This window comes from Scyliorhinus torazame, chromosome 14 (genome assembly GCF_047496885.1).
Source record: "Scyliorhinus torazame isolate Kashiwa2021f chromosome 14, sScyTor2.1, whole genome shotgun sequence".
Classification (NCBI taxonomy): Eukaryota; Metazoa; Chordata; class Chondrichthyes; order Carcharhiniformes; family Scyliorhinidae; genus Scyliorhinus; species Scyliorhinus torazame.
Window position 1 is genome coordinate 122,043,944 of NC_092720.1, and position 17,428 is coordinate 122,061,371.

Consider the following 17,428-nt stretch of genomic DNA (forward strand, 5'->3'; position numbering starts at 1 on the left):
ATTGTCTTCAGATGCCATTTTGAAAGTTTTCAACTTTAATTCACCAGCACTTCCCTGCATATAACACACATGGGCTTTGCATCCTGATTTGCACTGGCATAATTAACAAAACCATACCTAAAGAAATCATCTGCTTTGTTGCCGATTTAAGCTTCTTCTTTGTAGCTATTCACTAGAGGCCTTGGAGCTCTGTACAGAGCTAACACTAACTGTCCTGTCGTGGAGTCTCCTGAGCAGCTCTCTACAGCAGATTCTGATGAGATCATGGCCAGTAGGTACACTGCCTATTTGTGTCTCTGTCCGTCTCTTCCTTGTGACAAAACAATCTATGTCCACAGTCCTTTTGCCTTGCTTGAAAGTGAAAGAAGCTCCTCCAAGTGAGATTGCGCCAAAAGCACGTACGTACAAGGCGCTTGGCGCTAATCATACATGCAGAACATGCTAACCTGTTCACTGCTATATATAACCTTTATTAGTGTCACAAATAGGCTTACATTAACACTGCAATGAAGTTACTTGAAAAAACCCTTGTCGCCACACTATGGTGCTTGTTCGAGTACACTGAGGGAGAATTCAGAATGTCCAATTCACCTAGCAAGCACGTCTTTTGGGACTTGTGGGAGGAAACACACTCAGACACGGGGAGAACGTGCAGACTCCACAGTGACCCAAGCCGGGAATCAAACCCGGGTCCTTGGTGCTGTGAAGCAACAATGCTAACCACTGTGCTACCGTGCTGCCCAAGTTCGGAGACAGCACAGCTAAGTATGCAGCGGTTGGCGGTTGATGCACAGCGAAATGCAATTCGATCAAACAAGAGTACCGTGACCCTTCAGACACCAGTCCGCGACCCACCCACGGGTTTTGACCCTGAAAAACCCTGGAGAAAGAGAGCAATAAATGTAATGCTGTCATTCACAGCATCGTTATCCGAGGTACTGGAGATGTGGTCAAGGTTAGATGAACAGCTCAGGGTCAATGTAGATTCAGATCTGAGAGCAGACAGACTGGCATGTAGTTCCAGATCACAGTGACTGCATCAAACGTGGCGGCAGGTCTATGTCAGTGTCCAAACAACTGCCTGCTTGAAGTCCTGCTTTTTAATGGCACCCCAGCCACTCAGTGAAAAGGAACGACGGAGGCTCCCTAAACTCAATCCCAGGCCGCTGCCCGTCATGTTTGAACCATTCTTCCCCTGTTTTCCCCTCAGGCGGGCTGTTCACGGCTGTGCGCCGACCTTGTGGAAAGACCCCGGGGGGGGGGGTAAAAGATGGCGGAGCAGCAGCGATTGAGGGAGCGGCTGGATCGGCAGGTGTTGGGAGCGCTACTCAGGAGCTGTAGGTACCGGCTCGGTAGGCCGCCTTCCTTGCGGGCGAGCGAGATGCCTAGGGCTCTCCCACGTCGGAGTCTGTTTCTGTGGTTCGGGCTGTTCACAACCTCCCTGTCTGAGCCTCATCCCCACTCCATCACCAAGACAACCCACCTCCATAACACCCCGCCTGGCACGGGCTCATCTACTGCGGAACACTTCACCGTGGGCCTTTGAGGGAGGGGGGTCTAGATGTTCCTGGGAATCCGATGAACTCTATTCCTTCCTTACTGAGGCTGTAGGGGAGATTTCTGACATTTCCGGGTCTTTGCCTGTGGAGGGTGTCCGCATTTGGCGGTGTTGCCACTGCCCACGATGCTGGGCACTTGGGATCAAGCTTTCCTGCTCGCTCCTGTGGCTCAGACTCCCTTTGGCAGTTGTCAAACGTCCTTAACATTTGGTCATGCCCCCTCCAGTTGGACTGTGGTTTTCTTTTGACCCTCCCCGCCAATCTAGGACTTCTTTGTTTGAAAGCTGACGTTGCTATGTGTTTTTGTTACGGAGTGGCGGTGGAATGGAATTCTAAAATTGTTATAAAATTTTTGGTGTGCTGATTTCCAGTTTTCCCAAATGCTAACAGGAGGTGCTATCTTATGTACACTTGTGTGGTCTGAATTTCAATCTATCTTCATTTTGTTCATCAGATGGATAAAAGCTGAGTGGGACTTGCTCGGTCAATGAAATGGCTGGTGGATGATGTTGGGGGTAAATTGCTGGGCTGAAGTCAGCAGTGTTCCCTCATCAAATAGAAAATCCAGGTGTTATTCCAGCTGTTTTGCCAAATTGGAATGGATTGGATTTGTTTATTCTCACGTGCACCGAGGTACTGTGAAAAATATTGAACTATGTTCAGTTCAGACAGATCATTCCATACATGAAAAGAAAATACATAGGGAAAACATAAAATACACCATGTAAATACATAATCACTGACATTGGGTGAAGTCCTGAAAGATGTGCTGTTAGGTAATTTGTACATTCTGAATTCTCCCTCTGTGTACCCAAACAGATGCTGGACTATGGCGACTAGGGGCTTTTCACAGTAACTTCATTGCAGTGTTAATGAAAGCCTATTTGTGACAATAAAGATTATTAATATTATTAGCATACAGGAGTGTAGTGCTACTCACTAGAGAAGATGTGTGAAGAGATCAGATCAGTCCATAAAAGGGTTGTTTATAAATCTGGTAACAGCAGGGAAGAAGCTGTTTTTGAATCTGTTAGTGCGTGTTCTCAGACCTTTGTACGTCCTGCCCAGTGAGAGAAGTTGGAAGAATGAATAAACTGGGTGGGAGGAGTCTTTGATTATGCTGCCTGCTTTTCCAAGGCAAGGGGAGGTATAGACAGAGTCAATGGATGGGAGATGGGTTTGTGTGATGGACTGGGCGGTGTTCATAAATCATCAACATATTATGGTTTGGAGATCTTCTAATGTGTGGGTCAGCTTCCTCCTGTGGCCTAGTGGTATTGGTCATTGAACTGGGAAAACACAAACCTAGAGTAATGCTCTGGGTCCTTGGCTCGAATCCCATCATGGTAAATAGTTTCAATAAACAATAATGTGTGGGCCAGCAGCAAACAGGACCTTGTGCATGGTTGCCTGCTTAATTCTAAATTTTTTCTAGCACCCTGCAAGAGATGTAGTATCTACTCTGGGAGTCTAGCTTGGAGTTCTTTCATAGCTTCCTGAAACATAGTGGAATAAAGCAGGTTGGTTGTCAGAACTCAGCCCCGGTTGAATCTGAGACAATGGAGAAAGCATCAAACACAGAAGTCAGTTATCACGCTGTCTGATATGCCATAATGCAGCTGTCAAATAAATAAGATAAACTCTTTACAACAGCAATTTCCACAACCCCTGTCTGCAAGCAGTGCCAAATCAGTAAACATTGCTTCATTTTTCTCCTAAAATTGTTCCTTGGCAGGAATCACAAGTAAGTGTTTTACTTGGATATCAAACTGCGTTGGCTCCAGGGAAGTGCATTGCCTGTGGCAATGTCTTGGTTCAGAAGGATCCAGACAAGTATCTCTCTTTAACATTCAGCAAGATGCCACAGTAGTGTCCACAGTCAGAGTGTCAGTTTTGTGGCTGTGCAGTGTAGCCTGGCCCATTGTACTTAGCCAGTGACAATGGCAGGTTTTGAATTGGGAGTTGAACTGTGTTTTGTTTATTTATTCTTGGGATGTAAGCTGATGAAAAGATCACACCTGACTTGTCATCTTCCCAAGCGTAGAATAATTTTCATATCAGGAGCCAACCAGATAGAGTGAGGTGTTACCAGGCCAAGTAAGGCAGTGGGCTCCTTTTCCTAAAGCACATTAGTGAAGCAGTTGGGTTTAGCAAATCATTCAACAGCTCTCGCTGACATTGTTGTATAGTTCCAACTACCAGCGATCAGGTTCTGTCGAAAGGATGGCACAACGTGCCATGGTTGTATTTCCACTCTGATCTTCATGGCTGCTAGTCCAGTATGATGACCAATTGGCTGCAGACCTTCTTCATAGAATGTTTACATCCAGGATAATTAAAGTGAGTTTGGACGTATGAAGGTGGCATCCCTTCTACCATAATTTGGCTGCAATGCTAATGACAATCCTGAAAAGATTGACTGGGCTGTGGTACCTGAACTGTGTTTCCACCCACCCCTCTGTCTCCAGAAGTCACTAATTTGCCTATTGATGGTGGCGAGTAAGTGGAGGTGGTGGAGTTAAATATCATAGGTCCCAAAAGTCCTCCTGCACATTGCCCAAGCACTCATTGTTTATTCAACATCAGATTCAGATTGTTTCAGATTCCAGCCCCTGCAGTATTTTGCTATTTTATCGGTTTATTGTTAATCTTGCCTATTATAAGAGTGTCAGCAGTTTATTCCACCTAATCGATTCTGATCCTGTTCTTCCCCAACATTTTCAGTTTGATCCACTTCATAATACTAGGCAGTGAAAGCGGGGCTGAATTTTCTGGTACCTCATTACCTCCCCACCCCCTTTTGCAGCTTTGAAGACAGTTACATCTTCTCCCCGTCACTAATGATGACTGACTAAACACTGCCTATTGAATTAGCACCTTGTATCCTGTATGGCTTAGGGCAACAACACCTCCTGCACGATAGTCCTCAATACGGGGGACCTGCAAGTCTGCGTACTTAGCCCCCGACTATACTCCCTGTAGACACATGATTGAGTGGCAAAATTTGGCTCCAACTCCGTCTACATGTTTGCTGATGACATGACCGTAGTGGGTCTGATCTCGAACAACGATGAGTCAGAATACAGGAGGGAGATCAAGAACCTAGTGGAGTGGTGGAACAAAAACAATCTCTCCCTCAATGTCAGCAAAACTAAAGAGCTGGTCATTGACTTTAGGAAACAAAATATCGTGCACACCCCTGTCTGCATCAACAGTGCTGAGATGGGAGATGGTTGACAGCTTCAAATTCCTAGATGAGCACATCACCAATCTGTCCTGGTCCACCCATGTCGACGCTACGACCAAGAAAACACAACAGCGCCTATACTTTCTCAAGAAACTAAGGAAATACCGCATGTCCACATTGACTCTTACGAACTTTTACAGATGCACCATAGAAAGCATCCTATCTGGCTGCATCACAGCCTGTTATTGCAACTTCTCGGCCCAAGACCGTAAGAAACTACAGAGTCGTGAACACATCCCAGTCCATTACTCGAACCCGCCTTCCATCCACTGACTCTGTCTACACCTCCCACTGTCTTGGGAAAGCGGGCAGCATAATCAAAGACCCTTCCCACCTGGCTTATTCACTCTTCCAACTTCTTCCATTGGGCAGGAAGTATAAAAGTCTGAGAATACCTGACTCCTAAATGACTCTTATGGACTGATCTGATCTCTTCACACATCTTCTCTACTGAGTAGTACTACACTCTTGTATGCTTCACCCGATGCCTGTCAATGTATTTACATTGTGTATTTATGTTTTCCCTATGGTTTTTTTTTTCATGTATGAAATGATCTGTCTGGACTGTAAGCAGAACAATACTTTTTACTGTACCTCTACCAGTGACCATAAACAAATCCAATCCTTATAAAAATGGATTTTAAAAAAAAAAAGTTTTTCTTTTAAAAAAAAAAAATTTACAGGAGAGGAACAAGGAAGGTTGAATTTTAAAATTCTTATTTTGTCCTTGTGATCCTCTCCATGCTCCGACTTTCAGGCCGTTTCTGAGTGATCCCCACTCCTCCACGTGCATGCAGCTCACCGGGACCAGTCTCTCTTTTCTTTCCCTCTCCCTCTCCAGCTCCGTGGATCGGAGCTTTGGCGCCTGGGCGGGGCCGAATTCGCGGGGCATAAGGAATTTTTTATTTTTATTTTTTGAAAATTCCCCGGGACCCCCCCCCCCCCCCCCCCCAAAGCCATGATTTTGTGTCTGCGGGATCGTCTTTGCTGCAGCTGCCCCGTTCGCGATCACCACCGGAAGTTCAACAAATCCAATCCTAGATGCTGCTGCTTTGGAAAGGCACCTGTAATTTTTCCAGGGCTATTGATAATTATGCAACCGATTGAAGTTTTGCTGAATAGGAGTGAACAACTTCAGGGTTAGATAATCCAGTGGAACTGATATGGAATGGAGCCTGTGCATTGAGCTCTCCAAAATAAGTATCAAAACCAGGCTCATCTGGTACATATAGTTTACTGTCGTGTAGGATGGTGATTTCACTCAGTAAGCCAGTGGGTTGGGGAGGGGAAAAATTGTTTAAACAGTATTAACAGCAATGGGAATCATACTGATGCTTTGATATTTGCTTTTTGTATTTGCAGACACCAAGGTGCTGGACAAATCTGACCTGCAGGCAGCTCTGACTGAGAGACTTCAGAGTGAAAAATGTGACCCACAGCATATCAGGTATGCACAGGAGTATCTCATAATGTAGTTTTCACAGTCACGTGCGTTTGTACCGTGGTGTCTCAGTGTGGGGTGACGCAATTCTAAAGTTTTAAATCCGTGTTCCATGAAATGCCACTGAGCAGACACCATGACTTTGGTGGAGCACACACAACTTGGGGGTTTATACTGATAGCAGTGTTTTCTTTTATATTTCAGTGTTGATAGCTTTAACAGTAATCTGTTCCTGATTGAAGTTTGACCTTGTTACCCTTGTATTCAAATTCATTCATGGGCCTTAAGCCTCCTTATTTCTGTGACAATCTCCAGCCCTTCCAAGAGTTCTGCATTCTTAAAATACTGCCCACTTTCATGTCCCCGATTTCTTCTGAGCTATCACTTGTGTTTGTGCCTTTAAGGACGTAGGCCCTAAGCTCTGGAATTCCATTCCTAACCCTCTGCCTCTCTCTGCACTAAGAGATTCCTTAAAACCTAGCTCTTTGTACAAGATTACCACCACCATGAATCACTATCAAATCCTGTGGGTTGACGTTGACCAGAAACTGAACTGGACTAGCCATATGAATACTGTGGTTACAAGAGCAGATCAGAGGCTGGGCATTCTTCCGTGAGTAACTCCCCTCCTGACTCCAAAACTCCTCCACCATCTACAAGGCACAAGTCAGGAGTGTAATGCAATATTCTCCACTTGCCTGGATGAATGCAGCTCCAACAACACTCAAGAAGCTTGACACAATCCAGGACAAAGAAGCCCGCTTGATTGGTACCCCATCCACCACCTTCAACATTCATTCTCTCTCCCGCAGACACAGTGGCAGCAGTGTGTACCATCTATAAAATGCACTGCAGCATATACAAGGCTCCTTTGACAGCACCTTCCAAACTTGTGATCTCTACTACCTAGAAGGACACGGGCAGCAGGTGCACAGAAACACCACCACCTGACTTTTTTTCAGGAGACTATATTTGCAACGGGATAAAAATATGACGTTAGCTCTCTCCCTTTTCCTTTAGTTAGTTCTATAGTTATACTATTTCTTTCCCTTTGGCGTTGTTCACCCAATGGAGTTGGCTTTTGGCGGGTACGTGTCCATTTCTTTATCTCACTTTGTAGTTACCACCTCCTGTAGCCCCATTGTTTTCTCTAATCACATATGTAAATTACTTGTTTTCCACTGATAGGTGAATTTGCATCTCATCATTTCTCCAGATCTGTGTCCATTCAACTCCCTGTTTTACTTTGTTTTTTTTAACTTATTTTGATGTTACTTTCCCCCATAACCCCCCCCACCACCACCAGACCCCCAAATCCTTGGTACGCATCCGGTCCTGAGCTTCCCGGATACAAGGTCCGGTACCTATACTCCGTGAGCATCCAAAACTTTCTGGGGAGGAGAATTCCAAAGATTTACAACTCTAAGTGAAGAAATTTCTCCTCATTCGCAGTCAGAAATGGCCAAGCCCTTACTCTGAGACTGTGACCCCCAGTCTCTCCGACAGGGGATCTGTCCTCTCAGCACTTAACCTTTCAAGCCTCATAAGAATTTTACATGTTTCAATTAGATCATTTCAATCTTCCAAATGCTAAACCTAGTCTACTCAATCTCTCCTGGAAGTAAACCCTCATCTCAGGAATCCGTCTAATGACCCTCCGTTGCATGCCCCTTAGGGCAAATAAGCCTTTCTTTAGGTAAGCACACCAAAATTATACTCGGTGTTTCAATGTGTAAGACCTTCTTTATCCTTGTATTCCTATCCCTTTGTTTAAAAAAATGCTCACATAACCATTTGTTTTCCTAATTGTTTGCTGTACTTTCATGTTAACTTTCTGTGCTTAATCTACAATGACATCCTGATTCCCCCTGAATACCAGCATTTCCCATTCTCACCATTTAATAATTACTCCACTTTTCTATTTTTCCTATCAAAGTGCATGATTTGTCATTTTATTATATTCCATCTGTCACCTTCTCGTCCATCACTTAACCTGCCTAATATCCCATTGCAGCTTAGAACATAGAACAATACAGGCCCTTCAGCCCACGATGTTGAGCCGACCATTTATCCTAATCTAGGATCAACCTAACCTACACCCCTTCAATTTACTGCTGTCTATGTGCCTGTCTAAGAGACGCTTAAATGTCCCTAATGACTCTGACTCCACCACCTCTGCTGGCAGTGCATTCCACACACCCACCACTCTCTGTGTAAAGAACCTAACTCTGACATCTCCCCTGTACCTTCTGCCAATCACCTTAAAATTATGTCCCCTCGTGACAGCCATTTCCACCCTGGGGAAAAATCTCTGGCTATCCACTCTATCCATGCCTCTCATCACCTTGTACACCTATCAAGTCACCTCTCTGCCTTCTTCGCTCCAGTGAGAAAAGCCCCAGCTCCCTCAACCTTTTTTCATAAGACATGCCCTCCAGTCCAGGCAGCATCCTGGTAAATCTCCTCTGTACCCTCTCCAAAGCATTCACATCCTTCCTATAATGGGGCGACCAGAACTGGACACAATATTCCAAGTGTGGTCTAACTAGAGTTTTATAAAGCTGCAGCAAACCCTCGCCGCTCTTAAACTAAATCCTCCTGTTAATGAAAGCCAACACACCATACGCCTTCTTAACAACCCAATCAACCTGGGTGGCAACTTTGAGGGATCTATGTACGTTGCCCCCAAGATCCCTCTGTTCCTCCACACTTCCAAGAATCCTGCCTTTAACCCTGTATTTAGCATTCACATTCGACCTTCCAAAATGAATCACTTCACATTTATCAAGGTTGAACTCCATCTGCCACTTCTGAGCCCAGCTCTGCATCCTGTCAATGTCCTGCTGTAACCTGCAACAACCCTCAACACTATCTACAACTCCCCCAATCTTGGTGTCATCGGCAAACTTACTAACCCACCCTTCCACTTCCTCATCCAAGTCATTTATAAAAACCACAAAGAGCAGCGGTCCCAGAACAGATCCTTGCAGAGGTCCCAGAACAGATCCTTGCGTGACACCACTTGTCACCGACCTCCAGCCGGAATACTTTCCATCCACTACCACTCGCTGTCTTCTTTCGGCCAGCCAATTCTATATCCAGACAGCCAAATTTCCCTGTATCCCATACCCCCTAACTTTCTGAATGAGCCTACCATGGGGAACCTTATCAAATGCCTTACTGAAATCCTTATACACCATATCCATTGCCCGACCTTCATCAATGTGTCTCGTCACATCCTCAAAAAAATTCAGTGAGGCTTGTGAGGCATGACCTGTCCCTCACAAAGCCATGCTGACCATCTTTAATCACCAGGTTAAAGTCCAACAGGTTTGTTTCAAACACTAGCTTTCAGAGCACTGCTCCTTCCTCAGGTGAATGAGCAGTGCTCCGAAAGATAGTGTTTGAAACAAACCTGTTGGACTTTAACCTGGTGTTGTAAGACTTCTTACTGTGCTCACCCCAGTCCAACACCGGCATCTCCACATCATATCTTTAATCAAACCAGGCTTTTCCTAAATAATCATAAATCCTATCTCTCAGAATCCTTTCCAATATTTTGCTCACCACAGACGTAAGACTGATGGATCTGTAATTCCCAGGGATTTCCCTATTCCCTTTCTTGGACAGGGGAACAACATTCGCCTCCCTCCAATCATCCGGTACTACTCCAGTGGAGAGTGAGGATGCAAAGATCATCGCCAACGGCACAGCAGTCTTCTCCCTCGCTTCCCGTAGTAACCTTGGATATATCCCGTCAGGCCCAGGGGACTTATCTATCCTGCTGCTTTTCAAAATTTCCAGCACATCCTCCTTCTTAATATCAAGCTTCTTTGCTTTTTCCTCGCAGCTTAACTTTCCACCTAACTTTGTATTGTCAGAAAACCTGGACATATTACATTTGGTCCCTTCATCTAAGTTTTTGATTAAGGCTGTAAGTAACTGAAACCTCAAAGGGCTTGAAGTGTTAAATAAATGCGAGTTGTTACTAGATTTCTACTTGACCATATATTTGAGCTTTCATCTGTTGATTCAGTGGACAGAGACACTGCTTAGTATAGTGATGTGGATTCATTAGGTTGCTGCTCTGTGCCGAGTAGCAGTAGGGACACTGTAGTTAGTCTCAATGCCTCTAGATCAAGGTGAGGAAAAATGAGCCAGGCCTCCCTGCTCTTACTTGAATGTAGATATTCACATAGAATCATAGAATTTACAGTGCAGAAGAAGGCCACTCGGCCCATCGGGTCTTCAACGGCCCTTGGAAAGAGCACCCTACGCCTTCACCCTATTCCTGTAACCCAGTAATTCCACCTAACCTTTTGGACACTCGGGGGCAATTTATCATGGCCAATCCACCTAACCTGCACATCTTTGGACTGTGTGAGGAAACCGGAGAACCTGGAGGAAACCCACGCAGACACTGGGAGAACATGTAGACTCCGCACAGTCACCCGAGGCCGGAATTGAACCTGGGACCCTCGAGCTGTGAGGCACAAACATCTGGTGGGAACAGGGTCAGGTGCATCTCTGATCCCTTCCTGATGGAATTCTCTGCTGATGTTTGCTGTCTAGGAGGAAGGTTAAAGATTGGCTGCTTGGGTAATGTACCAAGGGCACAAAACTCTGGAACAGCTCCAGGGTCCCAGGATTCCGACTTCGGGTGATTGTGTGGAGTTTGCACTTTCTCCCCATGTCTACGTAGGTTTCCTCCGGGTTCTCCGTTTTCCTCCCACAGTCCAAAGATGTGCAGATAGTATTTTCCCCTCTCCTTTCATGATATAGGAATGTCCCTAGGTGCCTCACAAACAATAAAAATACATACTTTTGAAATGTAGCCACTGCTTTGTGAGAAAATCCCCCCCCCGCCTCCCCAGATGTTGCTGATCTCAGTCATGTTGCCTTGACCATAAGAAAGGAGCTCTGGTCACCATTTCCCAGTACTGTCGGCTGAGAACAGAGAGCAGAATGACCACCAGCAGATTTACATGGTCTAAGAGAAACTGGATGGGAGACGTCTGGCAAAATAGAATTGTCTCTGGCATCCTCCCACCCTCACACTTGTTCTCAAATCTCCTCTGGTGTTGTTCTCTCTATCTTTGACTCTCTTCCAGTCTTTCACTCATTCACAAGTTTTTCTCTTTCTCTCGTAAGCTTTTCCTCTTGCGTTCCTGTTTATCCATTTCCAGCACGCCATTCTTAGTGTGTACCTCTTTCTCGAGCTCTGTTTAAATATCCTTCTTGAGCTCTTTCAAGTCTGTGCTGTTTGTGTCCTGTGTGTGTGCGCATCCTATTATTCTCACCTCAATCACTGCTCTTTTAGCTATTATTAAATAATTGGTCGTGTCATTGGTGTCTGCCCTATTTGTAGAGGTAAATAGAATCATAGCACGTCTAGCCCAGGAATCAATCAGCCACCTTGCCTGTGCTTGCTGTTTGAAAGAGCTGTCATGCTTAGTCCCACATTTTGCTCACAACTCTGCAAGTTCCGCTTGCTCACCTAACCGTCCAACACCATTTTCAAATTATTTATGAAATCAGCTATCTTTTCAGGTCGTGTGTTCCAGATCCTAGCAACACCTTGAGTGGGGGAGAAACAAAAAGTCTAAACTCCCGGTTGCAGAAAAGAGAGACATGCTACTGAAGTTTTTTGTCTTGCACTCCTACTAAGGAGAAAAGGATGCTGGGTGGTTGGAGAGTTGACTGGTCATGCAGTTGCCATGGTGAAAATAACGGAATTACATGCTCCCTAATCTCCCGGATAATTCAAAATTGTTGTGATTGTTTGATCAAGGTGGCACTGTGGTTAGCACTGCTGCCTCACAGAGCCAGGGAACCAGGTTTGATTCTGGGCTTGGGTGACTGTGTGGCGTTTACACGTTCTCCCTATGTCTGCGTGGGCTTCTTCCAGATGCTCCGGTTTCAAAGATGTGCAGGTTAGGTGGATTGGCCATAATCAATGGGCGGGGAAATGTACTTGGGTAGAGTGCTGTTTGGAGGGTTGGTGTAGACTTGATGGGGCGAATGGCCCCCTTCTACACTAGGGATTCTATGGAAATGTAGCATTTTTGTGTTTGTCCTGATGCGTGCAAGATGAAAAACTTCAGCAACATGTCTCTCTTTCGCAGTGTTTATGTTTTGTATTCCAAAACAACTCTTTCTAATCTCCCTGTTTGATATTTTGCCAGTTCAATTTATTAGCTGCACTTTAGAGGGTGAACTGATACAAGGAGCCAATTTGTCTTCCAAAGTCTACTTTTAGGAATATATGTTGACTTAAGGCTGGTGTTTTGAATGATTTATGAGCATGGGCAACCTTAATTATTTTTCAAATGTATCTGTGCCAGTCCTCTCTTGTAGCTTTTGTTTTTCGTTCTGTTCTCTGCAGAGGGTGGGATAGAATTAAATGGAAGAAAGAATATGTCTTTCTCCGGACAATTATTAAACATTCAAAAGAAAGTAGTGATTTATGAAGCCAACTTCTTGCCTTGCCTGTGTTTTGTTGACAGAATAATGTTACAATGCAGAACAATTCTATTATTGGGGTGGCACAGTGGCACTGCTGCCTCACAGCACCAGGGATCCAGGTTCGATTCCGGCCTTGGGTGACTGTGGAGTTTGCGCACACACCCTGTGAATGTGTGGGTTTCCTCCGGGTGCTCCAGTTTCCTCCCACAGTCAAAGGATAGGTTAGGTGGATTGGCCATGCTAAATTGCCCCTTAGTGTCCAAGGATGTGTAGGTCAGGTGGGGTAAAGGAGATAGGGTGGGGGAGTAGGCCTCGGTAGGGTGCTCTTTCAGAGGGACGGTGCTGACTCAATTGGCTGAATGGCCTCCTTCTGCACTGTAGGAATTCTATGGATCTATTCTGTCAACAAAAAGGTGAGAAAGATTAGCCTAATGTTAACTTCACCTGTGAGATAGACATTCTGTTTCATCATAACTGGGTAATAAAGGAGAGCGAAAGGGATAAACATAAAACCTACCATTGGGAGGAATGTGAATGGAGGGTTAAGCGTGACACTAGGAGATGATGCAGTTTGACTAAGCTTTTGATCACTAATCCTAATGGCACTCGATGTCAAATTTGGTTGGTTTATAATCCTGTAAAGCACCTTAGGCTGTTTTAGCAACATGTTGTTGTCATGTAATAACATCAATGAGTTTCATTGGTTTCCTTAAAGAAACTAAACTTGTGGATATTCTTTCGGATAACTTACTTTTACCTAGTGATTCCTTAAATGGGTTTCACTGCACCGGTGTTTTATTAAGTCGTTGTTTGCCTAGTTTGTAAGCACGGTGCATCTGAAATCCATTCTTGGACTACAAAAGTCTTGACTCATATTGCTGATACTTTATATTTTCTTTCTTCCGTACGTTAGTCCAGTCTTGAATGGGATGCAGAATGAAATGCTGCTGCAAAAAGGCACCCAGAGCTGTGTCCGGCAACAAGATGAGCTGATGGAGCTTCACAAAAGTCACAGAGATGTAGGTATCAGTGCCAAATGAAGATGCTTCCCTACAGTGCCTCCCAGTTCTGCTCTGTTTTGCTGCTTGGCAAAATTGAATGGCTGACTCTTCAGTGACCCAAGCTGTTCACACCGACATCCCTATTCCCTTGAGTTTTATTGTCGTTCTCCGCCACACTTGAAGCCCTCCTGGTATATTCTGTCGCTTGTTGGTGGGAAACTTTCTGCGTTCCTCTTTGGACTGTTCCAGGAGTGTTTCTTCAAGAATTTGTCCATTCTTAATGTGCATGATGCCCGACTATGCATTGAAAGGTTATGGATGTGAGAGCATCAGAAGCCAATCCTGCCCTTACCTGATGCTTTCCCGCAACACCACAAAGGCCAATGATCTGGTGCTGGAGCCTTGTTTGATTTTACCACCCTGCTTATCCCTCCCTTATCCAAGGCCATCGCAGCCAATTGCAGTGCCTGTACTGACCCCTGGCTGTGCCTAGTTCAGGAATCATCTCCATCTGCGTTCCACAGTTCTTCATCATCCAAAATTGGCAGAACTGTGCAGATTCCGGTTTATAATGTATTTTTCTGTGAGTCGTGCTGAGACACAAAATCAGGACTCTCGCAAACTGTGGTCGGGTCACCCAGTGGTATCCATGATAGATAGGGCAGGGGCATCTTGAACAGAGTTGCATGTCTTTCTGTTTATAGGTTGTGGTATTGGGGGAGAGGGTGGGTGCTGGGTTGCTGTGCCCATGGACTGTATGTGTTGGTGTCTTCAGGGGAGGAGAGAAAAAGTTAGGCTATATCTTCACACATCACTGGTTTGACCTCAGCTGGAACATTGTCCAATTGTGGGCAACACACTTAGGAAGATGTTAAGGCCTTGCAGAGAGAGCAGAGGACTTCACTAGAAAGGCATTAGGGATGATGGGATTTCCGTGAAGGGACTGGAGAAGGTGGAATTGTTGTCCTTGGAGCAGAGAAGGTTAAGGGGAGATTTAATGGAAGTGTTAAAATGCAGTAATCAGAGGAAGAAGATTTAATATAAGTGGCAAAAGAACCAGAGGGGAGATAATTTTTGTTGTGTCATGATCTGAAATACACTGCCTGAAAGAGAGCAGGAAGCAGATTCAGTGGTAATTTTTAAAATGGAAATGGATAGATAATTGAAAAGAAAAGAAAACTTGGGAAAGAGTTGGGGTGTGCTGCTAATTGGATAGTTCTTTTTAAAGAGCCAACATGGATATGATGAGCTGAATACTGGTTTCCTGTGTTCTACGATTCTATATTTGGATGATTCTAGGTTTGACTGTCACGTTGTGTTCCAGCTCACTAATTTTTACTTTCCAATCATGAACCTCTGTGTCAGAAACAAAAGGTACAGCAATGGCAAAATATATGTGGGACATTGTTGGTATAACGTGCAAGGAATCAGCCTACAGCAGGGGTTCCAAACTGGGGTCAATAAAGGGTCTCCAAGGGGTCGGCAAACTGGCAGCCACCTCATGACCGACAAACGCCAATTCAAAAGGAGCAACCGACCAATTTTGAAGATAACCACAACAATCAAATAGGACAATCAGAGCAAGGCCCCTCAGAACACACTATGCTGATAGGCTGATTAGGCAGCCTACAAGATACCAGTGCAGCGAGAGGCTTTTCTCTGATTGGCACGTTTGATTTACTGGGCAGTCATCAGTGAAGATTGATCCTAATAATGCAACCAGAGGCAGACATTAGCAATAAGAGGCCATGGCGAGGCGGTGGGGGGGGGCGGTGTTTGGGGCTCAGAGCGGCGCTTGTGAGAGAGTGGGGTGGGGGCCTCAGAGGGCCTGTGTGAGAGAGGAGTGAGTATGTGTGGGTGAGAGAGGGGAGTCTATGTGTGGGTGAGAGAGGAGTGAGTAAGTGTGGGCGCAAGAGGGGGAATGGGCGAGTGAGAGAAAGAAATGTGTGTCCGATATGAAGATCCCCTTCCAGCATCATTCCTCCCAATAAAATTGACAAAAGGTAGACTTAAGTATTTTTTTAATAAGAGAACTTTTTAATTATTACCAGATTTCCCACACCTAAAGTTGGTACTACTTTCAGCGGTTCATGTTAAAGGACCATGGGAGGGTTGTTTGGCCAGGGGTTAATGTGAGGGGGCCATGGAGCTGGTGAATGTCCTTGTGACTGGGTCTCTTTGTAATTCCTAAAATATGCATTGATATAACCAGAAAAGACTTATTTACATTTGATTTCTGTGTTTGTGCGTATTTCGTGGCAAGAAAAAGGGCATTGACATTATGAGAATACTTGGAGTTTCCTATGCTCGTGGAGGGGCCTCGAGGGGTTCCGCGGCTCGAAATGTTTGGGAAAACTTGGTCTACAGGAATGTGGAGTCGATTCCTAAAACCTAAATCGTCAGCAGATTTTATATTTGTTCCTTGAGAGTGAGCGTCATTGGAAATGCCAACATTTCTTGTCCATCTCTGTTGTCTTTAAGCATGGGGTGGTGAGCCGACTATCACTGAGCAGCTTGCGCGGCCATTTCGGAGCGCAATTAAGAATCAACCATATTGCTGTGGGTCTGGAGTCACGTAAACTTAACCAGGTCAATTAGGCCCTCACCCCAAACTCTCACACAGTGCAAAAGGCAAAATGGTTGTGGCATTTTATGGTGGCAGCTGCCTCAGGCCAGACACGCAAGAGTGCCTTTAAAAAATTTTTTTTTTTTGAAATTCTCCTTTTTCACATTTTCTCCCACATTTACACCCATCAACAATAAACAAATCAGCAAGATATGTCAATCTCCATAATAACAATGATCCCATTCACCCACCAACCCCCAAACCTCAGCCCACATGTTTACATAAACAAATGACAAAAAGGAATCAGGGATTACCCATAGTCACCCTTAATCTACACAGCCCCCCCCTCCCCCCAACTAATGTTCGATGTTATCCAGTTCTTGAAAGTGCATAATAAATAGTGCCCATGACTTGTAGAACCCCTCCGAGCTTCCCCTCAGTTCGAACTTAACCTTCTCAAGGGTCAAGTATTCCAACAGGTCTCCCCACCACGCCAGGGCACTGGGTGGAGAGGCTGCTCTCCATCCCAGCAGGATCCGCCTTCGGGCGATCAACGAGGCGAAGGCTATGATATCTGCCTCCGCTCCCGTTTCCAACCCTGGCTGGTCCGACACCCCGAATATGGCCTCCTGGGGACCCGGGCCCAGTTTCACACGCACCACCTTGGTAATTACCCTAAACACCTCCTTCCAGTACTCCACTAGCTTTGGACAGGACCAAAACATATGAACGTGATTCGCGGGCGCCCCCCCGCAACGCTCACACACATACTCTACTCCTTCAAAAAATCGTCTCATCCTCGCCCTCGTGAGGTGCGCTCTATATACCACCTTCAGCTGTATCAGCCCCAACCTCGCACATGAGGTGGAGGCATTCACTCTCCGGAGCACCTCACACCAGACCCCCTCCTCTATAACCTCTCCCAACTCTTCCTCCCACTTTGCTTTGATCCCTTCCAGTGGTGCCTTATCCTCTTCCAGAATAGCTCCGTACACCGCTGACACTGCCCCCTTCTCCAGTCCCCTTGTCGTCAACACCTCCTCCAGCAATGTGGAGGTCGGTTCCTCTGGGAAGCTCTGTATCCCCTTCCTGGCGAAATCCCGAACCTGCATGTACCTAAACCCTTCTCCCTGCTCCAGCCCATACTTC

At 45.4% G+C, this 17,428-nt stretch overlaps 1 protein-coding gene across 3 annotated transcripts in view; it reads left to right on the forward strand.

Moving 5' to 3' along the window:
- Positions 1–1,233: 1,233 nt before the first annotated feature.
- LOC140389993 (uncharacterized) overlaps positions 1,234–17,428 on the forward strand; it is a 28,319-nt gene continuing 12,124 nt past the window's right edge. Inside the window, exons 1-4 of one of the 3 annotated variants that reach the window (XM_072474743.1) lie at positions 1,267–1,337; positions 2,014–2,192; positions 6,169–6,253; positions 13,626–13,731. In XM_072474743.1, coding sequence (XP_072330844.1) covers positions 2,063–2,192; positions 6,169–6,253; positions 13,626–13,731 — 321 coding nt within the window. In that variant the 5' untranslated portion in view covers positions 1,267–1,337; positions 2,014–2,062. Of the gene's footprint in view, positions 1,353–2,013; positions 2,193–6,168; positions 6,254–13,625; positions 13,732–17,428 lie in introns of all 3 variants that reach the window. The other 2 variants (XM_072474745.1, XM_072474744.1) reach the window with 2 other exon arrangements.